At 44.1% G+C, this 24,961-nt stretch overlaps 1 protein-coding gene across 2 annotated transcripts in view; it reads right to left on the minus strand.

Moving 5' to 3' along the window:
• PISD (phosphatidylserine decarboxylase) overlaps positions 1 to 14,054 on the minus strand; it is a 37,625-nt gene extending 23,571 nt beyond the window's left edge. For both annotated transcript variants that reach the window (XM_060119514.1, XM_060119512.1), the window contains exons 1-3: positions 13,970 to 14,054; positions 7,401 to 7,480; positions 3,515 to 3,690 (exon numbers count right to left, since the gene is read on the minus strand). In XM_060119514.1, the coding sequence (XP_059975497.1) occupies positions 3,515 to 3,690; positions 7,401 to 7,480; positions 13,970 to 14,034 (321 nt within the window). In that variant the 5' untranslated portion in view covers positions 14,035 to 14,054. The remainder of the gene's footprint in view (positions 1 to 3,514; positions 3,691 to 7,400; positions 7,481 to 13,969) is intronic.
• Positions 14,055 to 24,961: the final 10,907 nt, after the last annotated feature.

A 24,961-nucleotide genomic window follows, 5' to 3' on the forward strand; every position in this document is an offset into this window, starting at 1 on the left:
GTAGATAATGGACAAAGCTATTTCCACATTGGGTAAAGTGATGCCATATATATATATACATAAAGAGTGGAGCTACTGGAACCTGGATGCTTCTGAAAGCTTCCAGAGACTCCACTCTCCTTAACAGGTTACTTTGTTGCTAGTTACAGAATTCCCTTAATCCCACAGCAGCAAACACATAGGTTTCACTTCTACTCAGCAGACTGCATGAACTCTTTTTTTTTTAATTTTATAAATTTATTTATTGATTGATTGATTGCTGCATTGGGTCTTCTCTGCTGCGCGCAGGCTTTCTCCAGTTGTGGCGAGCAGGGGCTACTCTTCGTTGCAGTGCGTGGGCTTCTCATTGCGGTGGCTTCTCTTGTTGCGGAGCACGGGCTCTAGGCGCACAGGCTTCAGTAGCTGTGGCACGCGGGCTCAGTAGTTGTGGCTTGCGGGCTCTAGAGCGCAGGCTCAGTAGCTGTGGCACACGGGCTTAGTTGCTCCGCGGCATGTGGGATCTTCCCGGACCAGGGCTCGAACCTGTGTCCCCTGCACTGGCAGGCGGATTCTTAACCACTGTGCCACCAGGGAAGTCCCTGCATGAACTTTTTTTTTTCTTCTTTTCTACCATAAAAACAACATGAATCTTAGATCAGGCAAAAATCTTAGAAACATCTTCTTAAATGTGTAAAAACAGAAGCCCCAAGGTGACACAACTCACCCAAGGCCTCGCAGCTGCTGGTGCCCAGATCTCAAGTCTCCTGAAACCCTGTCCCTCCTTCCTTACTGCTCCTACGTGAGAGTTGCACCCACCCCAGCCCAGAAGACAGCCTGCAGGGAGTGAGGCGGCATAGATTTTGGAGTTATGGTTTCCTCTAAACTGTTAACAAAAAGAGGAAATTCTATTTACATGAAGGAAAGATGTGAGCATGAATTCTTCAGGAGCGCTGTGCTGGGGGTGGGGTGGGGGGCAGTGGCTAATGTGAATGCTCGTCACATTATCGCAGACAACAACTGTTCAAGTCAGGCCACTCAAATTCACCTCCCATTTTAAACAGTCAGCCCCAGAGAATGGAGGTACCTCAAATACACAGCAAGCCCTCCCTCCATCTCTCACTGCCACAGTCGAGCTCCTATACTAAGAGCACCTTCTATGAGCAACATGGTATTTACTGTTCCAAGAGTACGGCATTTGGCATCGACAGACCTCTGTTCTGGAACCTATTCTGCCACTAGTCTTTCCATTTGTAAAATGGCTCTAACACCTGCCCTTCCTACCTCAGTGAGCTATTGTAACTAAAAGGGTTCAGAAAAACTGTGAGGTGCTGTTCAACATAAGGTACTACAACCATGCTCTTGAGAGTTTTGATACAGAGGAAAGACCAGAGGGTTCTCTGCAACAAGAGAAATTCACAAGCTAGGAAAGGACAAAGGCTTCCTGCTGGCACTCTGACCAAGAGGGGCTAATAGGAAGGCTTCATGTGTGGGGATGGCTATACTGCCCATGTCTGTCTCCCGGAAACCCAGAAAACACTATTTGGTAAGAAAAAATCACCCAGTCACTTCAACTGTGCCACTGACCCCAGAGGCCATCTCAGCAGTAACTTCCAATCTGTCTTCTTTCTTAGCTCTGGAGATGCCAGACTTGACTTCAGGGATAGGAAGGGATTATATTCCAGCAAAATCACCACCAGAAATTTTCACCTGCCACATACTAATGGAGCCCTGAAGGGACCCGTACAGCTCATCTGCCCATGATTCCTAAATCTGACTTGTCATGAGAATCACCTGCAGGGCCTTGTAAAAACAAAGATCTTGAGCCTTGCCCAGACTTTCTAAATCTCTAGGGCTGAGACCAAAGAATCCATATCATTAAAGCTCCCCAAACAATTCTGAGGATCAGCCAGACTGGGGTACTCTCTCATTTTTCATATGAGGTGTCAGTGATTAGGTGCAGCGGGGGATGGGACTAAGATCCAGCCCCCACCTGCCCGTTCAAGAACTGCCCCCCGCCCCGCCCCCGCAACCTGCTGCCTCTCCTGAAACCTTACAGCGTCTACTCTGAGCCCAGATGATTCCCCTTCATAAATGAAATGTTGCCCAACTTGCAAACCCAGGAGCCATCTTACTCCACCGAAAGAACAGGACCTAACGTAAGCCCAGTTCTTTACCAACAGGGGCTTCAGACCTCTCACTTTATTAGGCCACGCTGCTCCTGTGTCCTGTCACTGTCCACAGCCGAGAACTTAGAAGCTAATCAACCCTGTCCTCTTTACAAATAATCGTTTTTCAGGTATTGACTCATATACGGCAGTAATCCCAATTATATAAACAGTGGGTGCTATGAAAAACTACCGACATTAGTCTTTTATGAATGAGGAAGTAGCAAATTTCTTCCAAATGTAGATTCTCTTGGGATACCTCTGAAATGAGTGGGAATTTCCTGAAAGCAGGTGGGCATGTCACCAGGTGGGTCAGCCTGACAGATGCCTGGGGTCAGAGGGAAGCCAGCTTGGGTTTAACACTTGAGTTGGGTCATGGATCACAGTCTTAACAAGTACTTCACTAGTTTGAAGGAGAAGGATATGTTTACAGAGGAAACCACCCATGTTATGGGAAACGGTGTTCAGCGTACTTAAAAAGTATGACTCACATACTATACAATTCTGTAAAAAAGGACTCTGTAATATACAACCAAAAAACAGAAAACTTGGAAAGTGACATGTCCAAGTCCACACAGCTACTAGGAGCATGGTTAGAACCTGCCTTCAGGACCGGGACCCTGGCTGCTGGGTGCAGCTGAGCTGGATTACCGATACGGCGCAGCTCATGGGGAAATCCAAATGCATCATCCCAAATACCATCGTCTCTGCTTTCACCCCCTCTGTTGCCCAAGCTATCAGGGTCTACTGATATTGCAGATATTTCACTTGTTAAATTATGGGTAAAAAGAAAGCAATTTTTAAACTTACACCTTTTATTCAATTTCAGTATTTACTGAATGTCTGCTCTGAGTCAGATATCCTGGGCCTCGGGAAGCACCGATGAGTAAGACAGTTCATTACGTATCACACAAGGTACAATGACACCAAAGCCCGCCCCAACTGCACGGCCCAATTGCGGGGAGAGCATTTTGAGCAGTAATGATAAAGGAATTTGATGATTTCAGTCTGGTCTCTGGTGAGAACTTATCCACATCACAAAAGTCCAACCCTTCCAGCTCATCCTCAGACTTGAGAAGGCGTGAACTGTCAGGACGCCAGCCTGAGTATAAGGCACGAGCTCTGAAAATTTCAACAGCAGGAAATTCCCACTCAGAGGCCTTGGGGAGACCAGGGGTGGATCTGGAGACAGAGGGAAGCTGGACATGATGCCCAAGGTATAACTTCTGTAACAGCCCCAAAACCACTGGAGATGTGAGCTCCAAGAAAGCACATTTCACTTTTTCAAATAGTTTAACTTTGGGGCAATTTACAAAGTGACAGGCAGTTGTGCTCCATGAGAACCCAAGGTGGTTCCATCCTGTTCCTACCTCCCAGTGACCAGCAAGTTTGGGCGGGATCTCCAAGCCCAGCTTCTCCCATTCTCGCTCCTGGTACTTCTCATACTGCCGGTAACCTGCGTACCCGCCACCCGTCGCGACCAAAAAGAGCAGGGGGCGCAGCAGGGACAAGGTTCGGGCAGGGGCAGTGTGGACTTTTCTGGCATCTGTAACAAAAAGCAGGAAAATTTTGAGCCTGGGAAAAGGGACGGGTATGAGTCACGCAAACACAGCACCAATAGGAGGACTGGGAAAAGCCCTCAGCAAAGCTGACTGGACCCGGAATGGATCTGACAGGGAGGTGCAGCCCTGAGTCACTGCAAAGACCCTGCTGCCTGCAAATTCTATCTAGTAAGGTACAAGCTTCTGTCCTGTGACACTACAGTGCACCCCAACTGCCACCATAATGACAGAATTTAAGATGAAAACACTGAATTGCAAAGAGGTCAAGAAACGAATCCAGGTTGCCCCGCTGGCTACCAACAGGGCCAGGACTGGGACAGGTACCATTTCTCACACAGGCTCTCTGAGTTTACTTTTACGATCCAGGCCCAGGTCTGACTGGACAGTAGTATTCTCCCAAATGCAAAATCTCATAAGCTCTTACAATTCAACGATAAAAGATAAATAGTCCAATTTTAAAAGGTACTAAGAATTTGAATAGATATTTCTCTAAAGAAGATACATGAGTGGCCAGTAAGCACATGTAAAGATGCTCAACATCTGTTATGGTTGAATTATGTCCCCCTAAAATTCATATGCTTAAGTCCTAACCCTTAGCACCTCAGAATGTGACCTTACTTGGATAAAAGGTCTCTACAGAGGTAATCAAGTTAAAATAAGGTCAGCACAGTGGGCCCTAATCCAATATGACTAGTGTGCTTATAAAAAGAGAAAAATTTGGGACTTCCCTGGTAGTCCAGTGGATAAGAATCTGTCTTACAATGCAGGGGACACCAGTTCGATCCCTGGTCGGGGAACTAAAATCCCACATGCCACAGGGCAACTAAGCCCACGCACCACAACTACTGAGCCCATGCGCCACAACTAGAGAGAAGCCTGTGCACGCACAGCAACAAAGCGAAGAGCCATGCGCTGCAATGAAGGATCCTGCATGCTGCAACTAAGACCCGACACAGCCAGAAAACAAATAAATAAATAAATTTTTAAAAAAATAAATTAAAAAATAAAAAGAAAATTTGGAGACAGACATGCACACAGGGAGAATGCTATCTGAAGATGAAGGCAGAGATCGGGGTGATGCTTCTATAATACAAGCCAAAAAAGCCAAATATTGCCAGCAATCCATCAGAAGCTAGACAAGAGGCTCTCCCTCACACCCCTCAGAAGAAAGCAGCCCTGTGACACCTTGATCTTGGACCGCTAGTCTCCAGAACTGTGAGAGAATAAATTTCTACCGTTAAAGCCACTCAGTTTGTGGTACTCTGTTCCGGTAGCCCTAGCAAACCAATACATCATTAGTAATCAGGGAAATGCAAATCAAAACCACGATGAGATACAACTTCACACCCACTAGGATGGTTTTAATCAAAAAGACAGATAAGTGTTGGTAAGGATGTGGAGAAACTGGAACACGCATACACTGCTGATGGGATTGTAAAATGGGGCTTCAGTTCTTCAAAATGTTAAACATAAAATTACCACATGACCTAGCAATTCAGCTCTTAGGGAAGTGAAACATACATCTACACAAAAATTTGTCACACATGCTCCACAGCAGCATTATTCATAATAGCCAAAAAGTGAAAATAACCCAAATGTCCATCAACTGACAAATGAATTAAAAAGTGGTATATCCATACAATGGAATATTGATAATAAAAAAGGAAAAAAAGGGGCTTCCCTGGTGGCGCAGTGGTTGAGAGTCCGCCTGCTGATGCAGGGGACATGGGTTCGTGCCCTGGTCTGGGAAAATCCCACATGCTGCGGAGCGGCTGGGCCCGTGAGCCATGGCCGCTGAGCTTGCGCGTCCGAAGCCTGTGCTCTGCAACCGGAGAGGCCACAACAGTGAGAGGCCCGTGTACCGCAAAAAAAAAAAAAAGGAAAAAAGGAATGAAGTATTGACACATGCTACACATGAACCTTGAATACATTATGTAAAAGTCGTCAGCCACAAAAGGCTGCATATTGTATGATTCCATTTATATGAAGTGTCCAGTATAGGAAACATAGTAGAGAGACATAAAAGTAGGTTAGTAGGTGCCAGGGACTAGGGGTAGGGAGAAATGGGGAGTGACAGTTTAATGGATCAAGTGCTACTATTGTGGAGGGGGTGAGGTGGGAATGAAAATATTCTAAAATTAGGTAGTGCTGATGGTTGTACAGCTCTGTACGTATACAAAAAAAAACACTGAATTGCGTACTTAAAAGGGTGAATGTTATGGTATGAAAATTGTATCTCAATAAAGTTATTGTTAAAACAAAATCTCAAGAGCTGACTTCTCAGTAGCCTGCACAAAACCTTCATCCTGTCCTTGGCTTCCAACGGAAGGAAATCATCCTGCCCATTTGTCCCTGTCCCTCCACCACCTTTTGGTTGTTGCTGTTTCTTTTTCTTTCTTTCTTTCTTTTTTTTTTTTGGCCGTGCCGAGAGGCTTGTGGGATTTTAGTTCCCCAACCAGGGATTGAACCTGGGTCCTCAGCAGTGAGAGCACGGAGTTCTGACCACTGGACCGTCAGGGAATTTCCTGCTGTTTCTTTTTTTTAATGAACAAGTATAGATGTCATTAACTTCCTCCATTTTCTGATTACTCCTAATGAACTCTTACTACTTAACAACTAAATATTCTACCTCTGACCAGAAAATCTTGTCAAAAAGCAAGAAACATTTTTTTTCCTTTCTGAAATATTTGGTGATGAGAGAACTGTTGTACACTCCCTACCTGCACTGAACCAGCACCCTAGGCTGACTGGTCACACTCTCCTGCATGCTTCTGCTACACTGGACCTTTCTTCAACTATAGGTCTTTCTCTTGCCTTCCAAAGGCTTACTTTACTCCTCCAACAGGAAGTAGCAAGCAGAGAGTACCCTCCACTCCTGACCGCCTCTCTGCTGCATTTGTCACTTTAAAAAAGCACAGCTTTTCTGCAGATCCAAGATTCTGGCTTGATTTCTGAGGCTCCCCGTGAACCCTTCAAGTGATTCCTATGTGTTCCAGCCTGCAAGTCCTAATTAAATAAGTAACACCCAGATGTGCCCCTATTAACTACCTTAATAAGCCTTTTGTCTTTATTCTCATTAACCATCTCATTTTATTCCCAAGGTATGATTACTGGACAGTCAAAAATAGCCTCCAATATGATAGAATAAAAAGGATATTTAGTTAATAAAGACAATATACATTTTTGTACAGGTTCAAATAGCTGCTTACAAGATCCAAAAAGTTCATAATCCAGTGCTGATGAGGGTGTGGGGAACTGATGTACTCATGAGCACATCCTGCTCAGAAGAGTGTAAACAGGGACAACCTTCTCTGAAGAGTAATTTGGCTTAAATACCAAATTATAAACTACATAAACCTTTTGATCCAGTAATTCTAAGCCTAAAAATTTATCCTGAGGATGCACAAAAATATGTTAGTACAGAACTGTCTGTAATAGGAAAAGACTAGGAGCAACTTAAATGTCCAACACCAAACAGTACAGTCATGTGACGGAATACTACACAGCCAGTAAAAACAATCAGATAACAGCAGCTAATGCTTCAGTGGTACCTACATGCCAGGTACTCTAAGCACTTTGCAGGCATAATTCCATCTGATTCTAACAACAACCCTATGAAATACGTGCTGCGTTTATCCCAATTTACTGACAAACTGAAGCAGAGAGGCCAGCATTGCCTCTAATGGCTACTTACTTGTGGAAAAGGTTCTGAGAGGCAGCTTCCTTAAGGACTGAAGGAAATGGCTCAGGGCAATGTCTTCACAGTGATGGTGCCTACAATCAAGCAAAAATGAAGCATTAAACATTTTTTTAATTAAAAAGAAATTAGTGGATCAACTTCTAAAATTTGAATATAGTCTATAGACTCAACAATAGTATTGTGTCTGTGTTAATTTCCTGGCTTTGACCATTGTACTGTGGCTTTCGTAAGAAAACGTCCTTATACAAAAAGAGCTCAAATATTTAAAGGTAAAGGGGCATCAAGTGTTTCAGAAAAATATATACAAACACACACTCACAAAGAGAAAAAAGGGAGAGAGAATGATAAAGCAAATATAGTTGATATTTGGGGAATCAGAGGACAGGGTATTTGGGAATTCTCTGTACTATTTTTATAACTTCTCTGTAAGTCTAAAATTTTTTCACACACAAAGTTGCTCTTTTCTTAATTAAGTATAAGAGCATAATAAGAAGTAAACGTGGCACTTACACAAAGCCATACATTTCTTCACCACAAACAAAGAGCTATACACAGCCTTGTAGCCTCTAACCCCTACTCATTAAAGAACCTAATAAAGTGGTTGAAATTTTAAACTGTTTTTTTTTTTTTTTTGGCCGCACCGCCGCTTGTAGGATCGAACCCATGGCCCCTGCAGCTGGAAGTGTGGAGTCCTACTAACCACTGGACCACCAGTGAATTCCCTGAAATTTTAAACTTAAATGCTTGGCCTGGAAAAAAAATGACACAAACCAGGCTGAACTATTCTAATCTACTTTGGGTCTGGAAGGCTCAACTGGTTTGGAATTTTAAAATTAATATTTGTGGCTACTTTGCCACAAAAGCTACTTTCAAAGAGTGAATAGGGTTTTCAGGCATTCTGAGAAAAAAATGACTATTTTCATGGCTTCAAGTTCTAAGAAAATATTATTTCCGATTCTTTGTTTCTCTTCTTTGTTTCCTCTTCACCCAGGGAAACTGGACATATCCCCAGTGGCAATAAGTGACTTGGCCAGCAAGGAAAGCATGAATGAATTTTTAGTGAACTGGTTCTCTCCTTAATCAAAAAGCGAACACCCCACCTTCAATTCAGATAGCACTTCAGTTCCCCCAAATACTGGCCTGAAATCTAAAGTAAAGAAACTATGTCCTTGTCAGTAAGTGTTTTTTTCCTTGAAGCCCTTTATGAGAGAAGCAGAAATTTACTCTATTATAAATGTCTAAACTGCTATTTTTGTGGAGAACAGAACTGCATTTATGACTTTCATACAATGATACTGACATTCATGGATAGTCGGTAGTTATGTCTCACACAGACATCCTGTAGATTTTATCAGATTTAAACACCTTCGTTTATTCATATGAAATTTCCTTGACTTAACAACACTCTCACAGCATGATGCTAACATGACGAATCTGATTCTCCTACAGGCAAGCAAGGTCTGTATGGAGAACAAGCCTGGGACCATGACAGTCACCAACCCCTCAGAGGCCAGATGGATGGACAGTTATTAACACAAAGGAGGGTGTGTTGCAGTACCTGAATGTTCTTTCAGCAGTGAACAACGCTCATCTCTTAGACTGGGCACTCCCACTGCAAAAGCTAAGCGCCTAAAACCCTGCTTTCCAAATGGAATAAGAACAAGAAGTGTAAAATCTGACTAAAGGCTGTATTGTTGTGTTGTGCACACTGCTATACTGTGTGCTCCAGAATTGCTGCTGAACCTCCTAACTGAAAGAATGTTTTCAGACTGTTGGAAAAGGCTTTTTTTGTGGGGAGGGGGGTGTGGGCTGGGGGAAGTACAAGTGGGAGATAATCATCTATCCACTGTAACCCAATGCATGGCACTCAGGTGGCTGGTTTGCATACGGATCTTCCTGAGAACAGAGTCTTGGTCTCTCGTCCACTGCTGTAGCCCCAGCTCCTGGAACAAGTGCCTGGCAAACGCCCCAGTTGCATCAGCTTGTCTTTCATTCCTGGATCATTCCTATCCTCATATAAATGTTGTACTTTCTCCAATCTTACAGAAACACTGTCCACCCCACTGCAGGCTCTTTAAAAGAACAATGTTCCCTGTCATCACTTCCTCCCCTCCCCCTCCCTCTTCATCCCACTCAACCAGGCTTTTGTTCCCACGTCATCTCTTGTCAAGGTCACCAACTTCCACGTTGTCAACCCCAACACATATTTCTTGGACCTCGTGTTATGTGACTTCTCAGCAGCATTTGCCACTGGTGCGCCCTTCCTCCTTTTTTCCCCCCACTGAGGTATAATTGACATGTAACATTATATTAGTTTCAGATGTACATTATTCCCTATTTGTATATATTGTGAAAGGATCACCACAATAAGTCTAGTTAACATCCCTCACCATACATATTTACAAAAACCTTTTTCTTGTGATGAAAAAGATCTACTCTCTTAGCAACTTTTAAATATACAATACAGTATTGTTAACTGTAGTCACCATGCTGCACATTACATCCCCAGGACTTAGGTATTTTATAAGTTGTATCTTTTGACTTCATTCACTTTCTCCTTTTTGAAACACATTTAGCCTTTGGGATCCTGATCTTCCTACCTCTCCAGCCTCTCCCTAACTTCAAACAGCTGCCATGCCCAGGGTTCAGACCTCTTCTCTGTCTGTGCTCTCCCCCAGACATGTTCACCTAGTCCCGCAGCTTTAAATAGCCAGATACTGAGGACTCCCTCGCTGCTCCTTCAAAGAACTCTGGACCATATTTCCACCTGGCTACCCAACATCCCCACTCTGAATCACCTCAAACTGAGTTTGTTCAGAACAGAATTCCTGACACTCCCTCACTCCCGTTCAACCTGCTCTACCCTCAGAATTGTTCATCTGTGGCAGAGACTAGCCAGATGGTTATTAAATCCACTTCCTCTACCCAACAGACTACATTTCCCAGCCTCCCTTGCAATAGGGTGTGGCCACATAACTGAGTTCTAACCACTGTAAGAACCATTCAGGCTTCCCAGGCTGTCCCGTTTCAGCCTGTTTGATGCAAACATGCAGACCTTGGGAAGCCATGTGTTAAAGATGTCAGGAGATGGGTCCTCAAATCACTGCTGTCCTGCAGATCAGGAGCACCCACTGGGACTTTACATGATTGAGACAAACACTTTTACTGTGTTTAATCACTGAGATGCTGGAGTTTACCTGTTACCACAGCAACACTGCTATAATTAATATACCATCTCAGAAAAAAGGCACCACCATTCACCCAGCTGCACCAGTCGAAACCCTAGGGACTCCTTTGTAAGTCCTTTCTTTCTCACTATCCACATTCAATCCACTGACAAGGCATGAAGTCTCTACCTTCAAAATATACCCTTATCTGCCTACTTCTCTGCCACCACTCTCACTCTGGCCTGAGCCACCAGATCTATCACTGAAGGACTGCACTAGCCTGTTCTTCCTGCTTGGCTTCTGTGTCCCATTCACCACAGAACAGCCAGAGTGACCTTTTCAAAACAGAAAATAAGACCAGACCCTATGTAAGTGGTCCTCGCTGAACCCTCAGACCTCCTGCTGCTTCCCTTCTCCTCACTCACCTGCCCCCATTCCTTGTACGCTCACGCCTCTGCATTGCTGTTTGCTCTGCTGGGCATACCACTCCAGCTGGCTCAGTCCCTCGTCATTCAGTTCTCTGCTCAAATGCTTCCTCCTGGTTGGTTTCTCCTCACCACAAGCCCAAAAGTTGTCCCTCTGGAGCGTTCTCTAACCCCTTAATTACCTGCCTTTATTTTTCTTCGTAACACTTCTCACTACCCGAAATGAACAGATTTTATATATATTCACTCATTTGTTTACTGTCTGTACCCCTCAAATGCAGGCGTTTGTCTGTCTTCCCCCTGGACCTCAATCTCAACAGTGAGATTAAGCTTCAGAGAAATGAACGGCTGGCTAGGTTCAATCACATGTACCTTCTACATGGTGAACTCACGTGGGCCTCCTGCAAGCGGGTAGTTAAAGCCCAGGATTAAGCACTCAAGTCTGATTGTGGGGCTCAAATCTCCATCCTGCCACTTATTAATTAGCTGTGTGACCTTAAGGCATTTCTTAACTAATCCTAAGCCTCAGCTTCTCCACCTGTAAAAACAGGACCTACCTCATTAGGAATAAATGAGACAATCACATAAAACCTCAAGCCCAGGCCCTGGCACCTAATTACATATTACTATTATTAAAAGTAACAGAGGGGCTTCCCTGGTGGCGCAGTGGTTGAGAGTCCACCTGCCGATGCAGGGGACACGGGTTCGTGCCCCGGTCCAGGAAGATCCCACATGCCACAGAGTGGCTGGGCCCGTGAGCCATGGCCGCTGAGCCTGCGCATCCGGAGCCTGTGCTCCGCAACGGGAGAGGCCACAACAGTGAGAGGTCCGCGTACCACAAAAAAAAAAAAAAAAAGAGAGAGAAAAGTAACAGAGTTGATATTCAGCTGGCACACACTGGGATGGCCATATTAACTGTCTGTGACCACTCTGAATGGTTTGTGTCCACACTGTCATAGTTTTAAATTATTTTTAACATCACCCCTGGTGGTAACACTAACTATAGTCCTTGTGTCTCTCCTGCTTTTTAGAGCTGTGAAAGTTCTGAAAATGAACTGGCAGGCCTCATTCCACGTTCTATCTCATATTATTTAGTAATGTTTCCTTGCTCTTCTACTAAACTGTAAAGCTCTTTAAACACGAGGACTGTATCTTTTAATTCCTCTCTCTTCCCCTGCTCTCCCTCCCCCTCCCGATCCCTGGCACTGCAGTTGGCAGTGGTAGGAATGTCATAAGTATTCCTGAAGGAAAGTCTTGCACAAGCAACCATTCCGTGGGCACTATGTACTTGCCTGAACCTAAGAATCATCCAGGATACGTGTAAAGAACACAGCTGCCAGAGCCCCAACCTACATCTACTGAACCTGAATTTGGCAGTATTGGGGGATATACCTGGAACTCTCTTTTTCTAATAAACACCCACCCCATTTTTTCATCAAACAAATTTGGGAAACATGGCCCTAAATTATCACCCATAATTGCCTTCTTTTTGTTCTCTCACCTGTCACCTATCACCCAGGTACTGAAAAACTTCCCTGCAATATGAGGTTTTCAAACATATGTCTCACAGACACTGCTTTACTTAAAAATCATGGAAATGTTCTCTTTTGGGGGTTTTTTGCATCTAAATATAGTTCCCATCTGGATATGTAATACCTTTGAAAATTGAGTTCTTATTGTACCCAAATCCTCACCCTCCTTAACTTGCACCTAAATCCAGTCTTATCTACCTACACTGGTACTAAAGTTATGACTTTTCTTCCCTTTCCCTTTTTAAATGATAGTACATCCTCCTCACCATCGTTAAACAAAAAAAAAAAAGAAAAAATTTTAGGAGGGTCATTTTTTAGTCTTTCCAACTTATGACACATTTTAGATGATTCCACGACTGACTCATAAACAGCACACCTGGTAACAACATTAAAACCAGAGACTCTCCTGTCCAAATCCTAACAGTTAGCATCACATTGCAGAGCCCCCTCCTGAGAAAGTTACGCCATTTCTGAGTAGTTAATAATAGAGTGAAGCTTTAGTGTTCAGGGCAATGACAGTTTCTGTTCCCTTTCAGTCCGAAACCAGTGTCCTTACTTCCCAAAATTACAGCGCAAGCTTTGGTCAACGCTGACAAAATGAAGGTTGCCTGAAACACAAAAGTACCGTGTGTCTCTCAAACCTTAGCTCTTTGAAATGACACGGAGCAGCAGACTCTGAGTCATAGCTACCAACATTTTAATCCATTTTCTGAGAGTCCAAATGTTCCCAAGCTGGTTCTTACATAAGCTATTTCGAATAATGAAGTTGTCAATGTCCTCACGGTGGGCAGCCTGAGGGAAAGGTCCTTGCCTGAGAGAGAGAGAGGCATCGGCATAGGGGTCCCGGCTCTGCTACTAACTGGCCGGGTGAAACTGAGCAAGTCCCTTCCTCTCTCATGGCCTCAATTTTGCTAACTCCAAAAAGAGCTTGATTTAGATGACCCCTCTAACAACCTAAGAGTTGGGAGTCACTAGGGTAACTAAGACCCCATTTCCATCATGGACGATTTTGAGATAACCGAGTCCAACCCTCTCGCTTCAAAGACCAAGAATACGAAGTGAAAGCCGCCCGACTCCCAGTCCAGTGCTCTTCCCACATCACGCCGCCCCTCCCAGCAACACGAATCCCTGAGAAAGAGGCGTCCAGCCCTGCCTCGGCTGTAAGTGGCGGGCACACAGCCTATTTCACTGGTTGGGTCTTTCTGTTTATATCTTTGTTTTTTGTCCCTTGTGGAAAGGGCAAGGAGAGAGCGCTTAGGCCAGACGCGGAACGCCCTACGCGGCGGCAGTCGCACCTGCTCGAGAGCTCCAAGTTAAGGTGAGTGCCTACGTCTCCACTCGAGCTCTCCTCAGGGCGAGCCCGCGACAGAGAAACAACTCCTCTCTCCAGACCCCACTTTGGCCCGGGCCACCCCCGGCAGGTCCCCAAGCAGCTGTACCTGCTCCGCCACGGCGCAACTCCGCGCAGCAACCTCAAACAACCTGGCCCCACGGACGCCGCCATCTTGTCTCCAGCTTCTCGGCGGGACGCGCCCCCTTTTACACGCTGATCGCACGCGCGTGACGTCACAAGCCTCGAACTCACAGGGCCAATGAAGAACGCGGAGCGTGTGAGGGCGGAGCTGTCTAAGCTCCTCCCCCGGCTGCTCCGGGCACCCTCCGCCTGACACTTCCGGCAGCTAATGGGCTAGGTCGGATATGTGCCGCCGGTGGCGGTGCTTACAGTGCTAAACCTGGACCTGGGCACAGCGTTGCCAGTTCTCCTTTTTCTCTCTGACGTGCATTTCTGCATGTGCCTGGAAAATCTGATTCACCCAAGGTCCGAGAATGGATCAACTGAGCTAAATCGTTCATTTTACGGATGGGGAAACTGAGAGCGTCCACAACTCAGCTACCATTGACTAAGCGCTTCCTAAGTGCCAGGCTCTGTGCTGATGACTTAGCATGCATGGTGTCTCATTTTTACCTCCCATCGCTGTACTATCTGGGAGTCCAGAGACCAGAGGTCTTGGATCACCTAGAAGTGCAATTAGTCGTCGAACGAGGTGCCGGGTGTGATAGCACTTGCTCCTGCAAAGATTCCTGATCTTCAGATTTAAGGGAAAATAGACTTTTCAGTAGTATCAGTTTTTTTTTTTTTTTTTTTTAGTGGGCAGAGACTAGAGACCGCCAGCCAGCCCTGAGAATTATTCTCATTTTTTTTTTTTTGGCGGTACGCGGACCTCTCACCGCTGCGGCCCCTCCCTTAGTGGAGCACAGGCTCCGGACGCGCAGGCCCAGCGGCCATGGCTCACGGGCCCAGCCGCTCCGCGGCACGTGGGATCCTCCCAGACCGGGGCACGAACCCACGTCCCCTGCACCGGCAGGCGGACTCTCAACCACTGCGCCACCAGGAAAGCCCTATTCTCATTTTAAAGATAGAGAAAACAGAGCTCAGGAAAGTTAACCATTAGAATGCTCAAGGGCACACAGCTATAAAGGAGAAAAGCTAGAATTTGAACATACATCTCTGATTTCAAAACCCATGATCTAACATCCTTCCTTTTAAGCCCTTTGCCTAGAATCTGGCTGAGTATAGGTCCCCAAACTGAAGGAATACAGCTCCTCTTTTTTCTCCCCTAAGCTGCTAATAGCACTTGTCTTCACCAGGCGTTTGACACAGGAGGAGGGGTATGTTGCCTGGTACCTGCAATTATTTCTACATGGTTATTTAAGCTCAACTAGGGCATACCGGGCCTACAGGGAGCCTAACCGGCATCAGATTTCCTATTGGAGAGGAGACACTTCCCTCTATGGTTTTCAAAAGTCTGAAGAGGAGGAAAAAGAAAAAGTATAGAATTGGTTTTACTATTCAATTGAGAGTAGTAACTCAAAACCAGGGGGAAGAAAAAATGGGAGGGGGAGATTATTTCAAAATGAAATGCATTTGGGGAAATTGGATATTCACATGCAAAAGAATGAAGTGGACCCTTACTTTACACCATATACAAAAATTAACTCAAGGGCCTCCCTGGTGGCGCAAGTGGTTGAGAGTCCGCCTGCCGATGCAGGGGATACGGGTTCGTGCCCCGGTCTGGGAGGATCCCATATGCCGCGGAGCGGCTGGGCCCGTGAGCCATTGCCGCTGAGCCTGCGCGTCCGGAGCCTGCGCGTCCGGAGCCTGTGCTCCGCAACGGGGGAGGCCACAACAGTGAGAGGCCCGCATACCGCAAAAAAAAAAAAAAAATTAACTCAAAATGGATCAAAGACCTAAAGCTAAGAACTACAACTATAAAACTCTTAAAACATAAGGGAAATTTTCATGACATTGAATTCAGCAATGATTTCTTGGATATTACGCCGAAAGCACAGGCAACAACAAAATAAGATAAATTGTATTTCATCAAAATTAAAAAGTTTTGTGCATCAAAGGACACTGTCAACAAAAGTGAAAAGACAACCCTGAGAATGGGAGAAAATAGTCACCAACAATATATCTGATAAGCGTCTGGTATCCAGAATATATAAATAATTCCTAAAATTCAACAAAAAAACAAATAACCAAATTCAAAAATAGGCAAAGGACTTGAACAGACATTTCTCCAAAAATAATACACAAATGACCAATAAAAGATGCTCAACATCACTAATCATTAGGGAAATGCACATCAAAAGCACAATGAGATATCAACTTCACACCGATTAGGATGGCTATTATCAAAAAAGAAAAAGGAAAATAACAAGTGACAAGTGTTGGCAAAGATTTGGAAAAATTGGAACACTTTTGCATTGCTGGTAACAATGTAAAATGACTGTGCAAAACAATTCGGTTGTTCCTCAAAAAGTTAAACACAGAATTATCATATGATCCAGCACCTAGGTATAATCTAAAAGAATGAAAGCGGGGACTCAAATAGAGACTTGTACACCAATGTTCATAGCAACATTATTCACAACAGCCAGAAAGTGGTTCAATAGATGAATAAACAAAATGTGATATATCCATGTAATAGAATATTATTCAGCTATAAGAGCATGTATGAAGTACTGTTACATGCTACAACAGGAATAAACTTTGAAAACATTATGGTAAGTAAAATTAGCCAAACACAAAAGGACACATATTGTTTAATTCCACTTATATGAAGTGCTTAGAATAGGCATATTGATAAACACAAAAATTAGAATAAAGGTTACCAGAGGCTGAGAGGACAGGGAAGGGGGATGGGTACAGAGTTTCTGTTTGAGATGATGATTAAGATCTGGAAATGGATAGTGGTGATGGTTGTTCAACATGTGAATGTACTGAATGACACTGAATTATACATTAAGTTAAAAATGAATTAAAAGGTTAAAATGGTAAATTTTATTATATTTCAACACACACACACACACAAAGCAGTTAATAACAAGTGTTGATGAGGATGTGGAGAAATCGGAATAATCTTTCTGTCCCTATAGGTTTCTCTATTCTGCATTTTCATATGAATGGAATCATATAATATGTGGACTTTTTTAACTGGCTTCTTTCACTTAGCATATTTTCAGGGTTTGTCCATGTTGTAACATGTATCAGTACTTCATTCCTTTTTATGATTAAATAGTATTCCATTATACGGATAGACCACATTCCTTTATCCAGTCATAGCTATGGACATTTGAGTCATTTCCGCCTTTTAGCAATTATGAAAAATGCTGCTATAAACATTCATATACAGTTTATTGTATAGGCATATAACTTCACTTCTCTTCTGTGTATACCTAGGAGTGGAATTGCTGGGTTGTATAGTTTAATTGTTTGAGGAACTGACAGATGGTCTTCCAAAGTGGCTGCCCCATTTTACATTCCCACCAGTAGTGTATGAAGGTTCCAATTTCTCCACATCCTCACCAACACTTGTTATTTTCTCTCTTTTCAAAATTACTATCATTATATCCAATCTAATGGGTATGAAGTGGTGTTTCATTGTGGTTTTGATTTGTATTTCTCTGATAACTAATGCTGTTGAGAAATTGTTCATGTGCTTATTGGTCATTTGCATATCTTCCTTGTAGAAATATCTATTCAGATTCTTTGCCTGTTTTTAAATTGGGTTATTTATCTTTTTATTATTGAGTTGTAAGTGTTCTTTATATATTCTAGATACAATTCCCTTATCATATATATGATTTGCAAGTATTTTCTCCCATTCTTTAGGTTGTCTTTTCATTTCTTGATGGTGTCCTTTGAAGCAAAAAAGGTTAATTTTGATGAAATCTCATTTATTTTTTCCTTTGTTGATTGTGCTTTTGGTGTCATAACTAAGAATCCTTTGCCAAATCCAAGGTCATGAAGATTATACCACGTTTTCATCTAAGAGTTTTAAAGTTTAAAAGAGTTTTGTATATGGTGTGAGGTAAAGATCCAACTTCATCCTTTGCCTGTGGCCATCCAGTTGTCCATTGATTGATTTTCGTTTGTTAAATCAACCTGACATTGCTGGTTATTGTGTATTATCCTTTTTATCTATCACTGGATTCAATTTGCTAATATTCTGTTTAGGATTTTTGTATCTACTTTATGAGAGAGAATTGGACTGTTACTTTCATCTCAAACTGATTCATGTGTATGAAGTTAGGTTCATTTCACCATACACTTATCCAGTTGTTCCACTACTATTGCTGAAAAGACTTTCCTTTCCCCATTGAATTGCATGACCTCTTTGTCAAAATCAACTGAACATCCATGCATGGGTCTATTTCTGGGTTCCAAAGATTTCCATTTGTTCCACTGATTTATCTTAATTACGGTTGCTTTAATTATAAGTCTTGAAGTCAGGTAGCATGGATTCTTCAACTTTGTTCTTCTCTTTCAAGATTATTTTGGCTTTTATAGGTCCTTTGCATTTCCATAAAAAATTTAGAATCAGTTGGTCAATTTTAGCAAAATGCCTGGTGAGATTTTGATTGGGACTGTGTTGAAACGAGAGATCAATTTGAGGAGAATTGATATTTTAACAATATTGAGCCTCCCAATCCATGGACCTGATAAATCTCTCCATCTCTGACTGTTTACAACCAAAAATATGGTATGTAACTTAGTACTGGCATACTCATTTTATTGCACTTTGCTTTATTGTGCTTCACAGATATTGTGGTTTTTTACAAATTGAATGTTTGTGGCAACCCTCTGTCTAGCAAATCTACTGGCACGATTTTCCCAAAAGCATTTGCTCACTTTGCACCTCTGTGTCATATTTTGGTAATTCTCACAATGTTTCTAACTTTTTCATTATTATTATATTTGTTATGGTGATCTGTGATCAGTGTCCTGTGACGTTACTATTGCAAAAAGATTATCACTCGCTGAGGACTCAGATGATGGTTAGCACATTTTAGCAATAAATAAATAAATAAAGGTGTGTATATTTTTAGATGTAATGATATTGCACACTTAATAGGCTAAAGTATAGCATAAACATAACTTTATATGCACTGGGAAACAAAAAAAAACCATGTGCAACTCACTTTATTGAAATATTAGCTTTATTGCGGTGGTCTGGAACCCAATGCCCAATATCTCTGAGGTATGCCTATACTTTTATTCATTCCTGGTCAATGCAAGCACCTTAGAACATTTAAATTCCATTTATTCTCTTCCAGCCTTTTGTGATGACATTGTTATACTTCATTCTATTAGATTTTGTTTTCATGAGGATGTACATAGCAGCTGTGTTCATAAGATGCCCAAACTGGAAACAACACAAATGTCCATCAGCAGGCGAGACTATGGACGAACAAATCATGGTGTGTTCATACAATGGAATGTGACTGTGCAACAAAATGAACAAACTCACAGGACTTGCAACAAGGAGGATGAATCTCAAAAACATTACATTGAGCAAAATAAGTCAGACATCCATAGAGTAACACTGTCTGGTTGCAGTGCTATGAAATTTAAGAGGGGGCAAAACTATAATATTAGAGGGATAGAATTCTGAATAGTTGCCTTCCTCAAGGCAGGAGCAATTAACTGGAAGGTGCCTGAGGGAACTTTCTGGGGCAATGGAAATATCTGGGTGGTGGTTACATGGGTATACATTTGTCAGACCTCATCAAATAATAAATGTTAGTTCTGTGCATTCTCCAGTGGGTAAATTATACATCAAGAAAAAGAAAATATCTGGGAAAACCAAAACCCAAAACTACTGATTTATTGTTTTTCCTTTTTTTTTTTTATTAGTTTGTTCCATGAAAACTTTTCCATTTTCTCTCTGACTTGTACTGTAGCCAAGCAAGTTTTGAAAAAACAGTTTTCTACTTTTGTTTTCCAGAGGCCATTTCTGGAATGATCCTTTTAAAGCCCAGGCTCGATGTACGGTGAGGGACATGACCCTTTTCTTTCCAGCACACCTACTGTTACACCAGGTCCTAGTTGTATTAAAAGGAGGAGGAAACAGTGCAGCTGCTTGAGATAGATTCCAGGGAATTTGCCATGGTCAGATGGAACCCTCTGCTCCAGACTCCCCTGGCTACCTCCCAGCAGCCCTTTGACATGCACTAGACTAGAGGCTTCCAGCTACTTCTGTGTTGACAGTGGTCTTCTTTGGTCAGGGTAAGTATATGGATTTCATGTGCTGACAGATTTTGTTTCATCTCATTTTTCCTTTAAGTCATCTCATTTAGAAACGCATTAGATTGGTGAGTCCCCTGGTAAAATCCTAGGGGGAGGAGTTTCCTGAGTACAAGTAGAGACGCTTATCCTCCAGAGTGAAGGTTGGCAAACTAGGTGTCACTGCCTGTTTTGTAAATATTGGAACACAGCCACACTTATTTGTTCATATATCACCTACAGCTGCTTTCCTGCTACAACCACAGAGATGAGTAGCTGCAAGAAAGATCATATGGCTTGCAAAGCCTGAAATATTTACTATCTGACCCTTCATAGAGAAAGCTGGCTCAACTGTGGTCTAGAGCACCTCCCTGGGGGCCTCTCCTGGCATCAGAGATGGGGGCCGGCCACAGCCGCACAAAAAAACATAAAGGACAGGGTTTGGATATAATTTACCAAAAGGGAAAAGTATCTCCATAGGATGATTTATGCTCTTTGACATTCAGTTACTACCAAGAATTCAGATTGGAATCAGAGGAATCTGGATCAGGTTAACTGTCCTGGTGGAGAAAGACACAGAGGGCTTTGGAGAACTGGGAATCCTTGTGGAAAAGGCCAGGGAAGGCTTGCTGACGAGTTCAGAGGAGGCAAAGGGACAAGCAAGTACCTAGCCAGTCCACAGCAGTGGAGGTCATGGCTTTCAGCACCTCATCTCATATCTGAGGCTCCACATAGGTTGTGGGCACAGAAACTTCCTATAGAAATCCCGAGCACAATTCTGCAGGGGAAGGTCATCAACACTTTTCAACAGTGAACAGCAACAAAACAAATTAAAAGATATCAAGATACAACCCCTTACATTTTAAGTATATATATAAGCGTGGACGTGTGTATATATATATATGCATATATATGTATACACATGCACATGTTCCAACCCTCTTAAATTTTAAGAATATATACATATATGTGTCTGTGTGTATGTAAAATATTTATATATCAAAGCTTTAAGGCCTCTTTCCAGCTATAAAGTTCTATGATTTTAAGGCAATATGTGCCTGATTTGGGATTCTGTTCTATAAAATTTTAAAATAATAAATCAGTTCTAGATTGTGTCTAATGAGGAGAAGGGAGAGGTACTGGACAAAGAAAGAGGGAAGGAGAGAAGTTGGGAGAAAAGGAAGAAGCAGCGATGGAAACAAACACACCCATAAGGAGCTGCAGATAGGAAAAGGAGACTGTAAGGAAGGCGGCGGGTTCACGGGGGCCTCACCTCCAGCGTCCGGCCTCTTAGAGAACATTGTGAAAGTTGTTCCAAAGCTGTGCTGAAGACCTAACTGTGGTGCGTGACCTGTACTCAGATAAATGTAGTCGGTGGGGCTTCTCCGGAAGCTCACAGGGTGGTGTGGGGTGCGGAAGTTAGAGCAGGCAGTTCAGAGGGTGGGGGTGTGTGGGCTGAGGGAGCAGCTAAGAAGTCTGCCTGACAGGGAAGGGAGCGGGAGAGGGAACAGGTGGGGAAAACCTCCAGAGATCTGAAGACATGGAGGCAGTCAAGTGAAGGGGTGAGAGAAAGAATATTTGCAGCTGACGGTATAGCTTTTGTGCAAAAGCTTCAAGGCAAGAGACAGCATGGAGGATTTGAGGAACTAGAGGAAATTCAGAGTGTGGAGCGCCTGTGGGAAGCCGAGCTGGAGAGGCAGGTGTCGGGGGAGGTGTCTGGTTTGCTAGAGCAGATCCTGGGGGCAGGAATAGACCTGGGCTCTAACACTTACCACACAGGCGCGGCCAATTAATGTCTTTAAGCCTCAGTTTCCTCATCTACAAAGTGGGGATTAAAGACAACATCTACCTCATCAAGTTGTTGTGAGGATTCAAGAAGGTAATAAACACAGAATCCTTGGCACTTGGTCAGAGCTCAACAAACGCTGAGTTACTATCCTTATGTGGGGGCGAGGGGAACCCGCAGAAGGATTTTAGGGGAATGGTTCTGACAAGTGCGAAGTTGTATTTTACAAAGATCACTTAGGCTGGCAGCAGTAGGGGAAAATCTCATTGTCTGCTGCAGCACCTGGGTTATTTGCCGCCGAGTTTGTACTCTTCCAGACCATTTTACCCTCTCCCAAAATCTGAAATGAAAATGCAAAAGGGAGAAAGATTCTCAAGACGATTCTTATCCACATGAGCCTCCACCCTCAGCATCCCAGCATGCCCGTGCCCAGAGGCAGGGATGCAGGCTCTAGGTTGGGCCGCGCGGACCTACCTTCCAGGTAGATCTCTCAGGAGGTGGTAACTCCTCGACTGGCCCCGCCCCACCTGTGAGCTACAGCCAATCAGACGGCGCGAGGTCAGCAGTGGGTGTGGCTGCACCAGAAAAGCTCCCAGTTCACCTGCGACTGGTCCTTTGAAGAGTAATTGAAGGGAGGGGAATTACGAGGTCTTCAAATACTCAGAATCGGCAGGATGAAGAGGACCTCGGCCGTTCTGTCAAGCAACAGGGTCTGTTAATGAAGGCGGCCATTCATTCACCCATCAAGTATTTACTGAGCCCCTACGACTTATACCAGGCACTGTTTTAGGTGCCTGAGGGGTCACAGGAGGGACCAGAGAGGAGCCTCAAAAATAAAGCATCGGGGAGTTCCCTGGCGGTCCATTGGTTAAGACTCCATGCTCCCAATGCAGGGGGCACGGGTTTGATCCCTGGTCGGGGAACTAAGATCCCGCAGGCTGCAGAGGCGGCCTGAAAAAAAAAAAGAAAAAGAAAAAAAGAAAAATAAAGCATCAGAAGGAGGATGTGGGGTGGGGGGAGATACACTTTTAGGAAGAGTCATCTGAGAAGGCAGAGATCTGAACAGTGCCTGCGGGAACCATGTGGCCATGTGGGAGAAGAGCCCTCTGGGCACAGAGGACGCTGGGTGAACATATCATAGGGAGGACCATGCCTGCGCTGGCCAAGGAACTGCAAAAAGGGTCCGCATGGAAGTCCTATACAAACGGCTTCCACCTCAGGAAAACGCGGAAGCAGAAGCACCGGCTGACAGCAAGGAGGGAGAAGACGCTGTAAGTTTGAGGAGGATGTTAGACTCACCGGTGACCCTGAAAGTTGCTTGAAGTATTGGGAGTTTTCTAGAACACTTCTCAAGAGAAGTCGCAGAAGGAACTGAAGAAATGAGGTCTCCATCATGTGAAGAGGACAGGTCACGGTGGAGGATTCTCCCATCGGTTTGGACCTCTTACTCTCAGGAGGCCCTACCAAGGCTAAGATACTGTGATGAGGGTGCTAGAGGAATGACAGGGCCGTAGGTGATCATTGGCCTCTTCCTCCTAAAGGAAGAAAAATTGTAGAGAGGATTCTTCTCCAGGTAATTGTGAAACCTAAGCAGCAGAAACACAGCTGCCAGGCAGGAGGACAGAGAGAGGTCTTGACTGTAGAAATCCAAGAATTGGAAGAAGGCCAGGAAGGGACATTGGGCACTGCTTTCCCTCTGGACAGAGGAAGAACATCCTCAGGAATCTCACTTCTTTCTGGAACACGTAGGCGTGGTGTTAAACAGCCTTGTTTTGTCAATCTTTCACCAGTTTCCACTGGTTAAACAAAGAGTTGAGAATCAGAGGACTCACAACCTAACCTCATGTACAGCTGGGAAGGATATGAGATAAAAGGCAAGACCTTTTTATTTTTTTAAGACCTTTTAAAAAGTAAATGAATAGGGCTTCCCTGGTGGCGCAGTGGTTGAGAGTCCGCCTGCCGACGCAGGGTACATGGGGTTCGTGCCCTGGTCCGGGAAGATCCCACATGCTGCGGAGCAGCTGGGCCTGCGCGTCTGGAGCCTGTGCCCGGCAACGGGAGAAGCCACAACAGTGAGAGGCCCGCGTACGGCAAAAAAAAAAAAAAAAAAGTAAATGAATGTACTCCACCATATTTATACTCTCCCAAGTAGCCTCCTCAGCAAGCTAAGCTCTCATTCCAGATGTTGCTAATATTTGACATTTTGACCTTAATTTTTTTTTTTTTGCGGTACGCGGGCCTCTCGCTGCTGTGGCCTCTCCCGTTGCGGAGCACAGGCTCAGCGGCCATGGCTCACGGGCCCAGCCGCTCCGCGGTACGTGGGATCCTCCCGGACCGGGGCACGAACCCGTATCCCCTGCATCGGCAGGCGGACTCTCAACCACTGCGCCACTGGGGAAGCCCCCTGACCTGAATTTTTAAAAATTAATTTATTTTTGGCTGCGTTGGGTCTGTTGCTGAGCACAGGCTTTCTCTAGTTGCGGTGAGCAGGGGCTACTGTTTCAGTGCACGGGCTTCTCATTGTGGTGGCTTCTCTTGCTGTGGAGCACAGGCTCTAGGAGTGTGGGTTTCAGTAGCTGTGGCTCACGGGCTCAGTAGTTGTGGCACACGGGCCCAGTTGCTCCACGGCATGTGGGATCTTCCCGGACCAGGGTTCAAACTCGTGTCCCCTGCATTGGCAGGCGGATTCTTAACCACTGCACCACCAGGGAAGCCCCATTGACCTGAATTTATTATTGCTTTTTCATTTCTCAGCCATGTGAGAAAATAAACACTATTCAAAAATCACACCTAGAATACTGGCTCGGCATCCCTACCCAACTTAATTGGGTGTGACTCGTCTGAGTGAGTCTTCGCTGTTTCCAAATACCAAAGTCCCTCACAAGAGATGATCTGCCACCTGAGTAAATTTTAAAAGCTCCACGACAGTCTTGGAAGGCCACCCAGAGGTGGAGCTCTACACATGTTCCAAGCACAGCGCAGTCCTCAGAAAATGGTGATCGCTTTGGAAGGGAAAATGCTTGTGCGATATATATAACTTTGGAATGTTTTATTAAAAACCAACAACAGCAACCT

The sequence above is a fragment of the Mesoplodon densirostris genome, chromosome 15, assembly GCF_025265405.1.
Source record: "Mesoplodon densirostris isolate mMesDen1 chromosome 15, mMesDen1 primary haplotype, whole genome shotgun sequence".
NCBI lineage: Eukaryota > Metazoa > Chordata > Mammalia > Artiodactyla > Ziphiidae > Mesoplodon > Mesoplodon densirostris.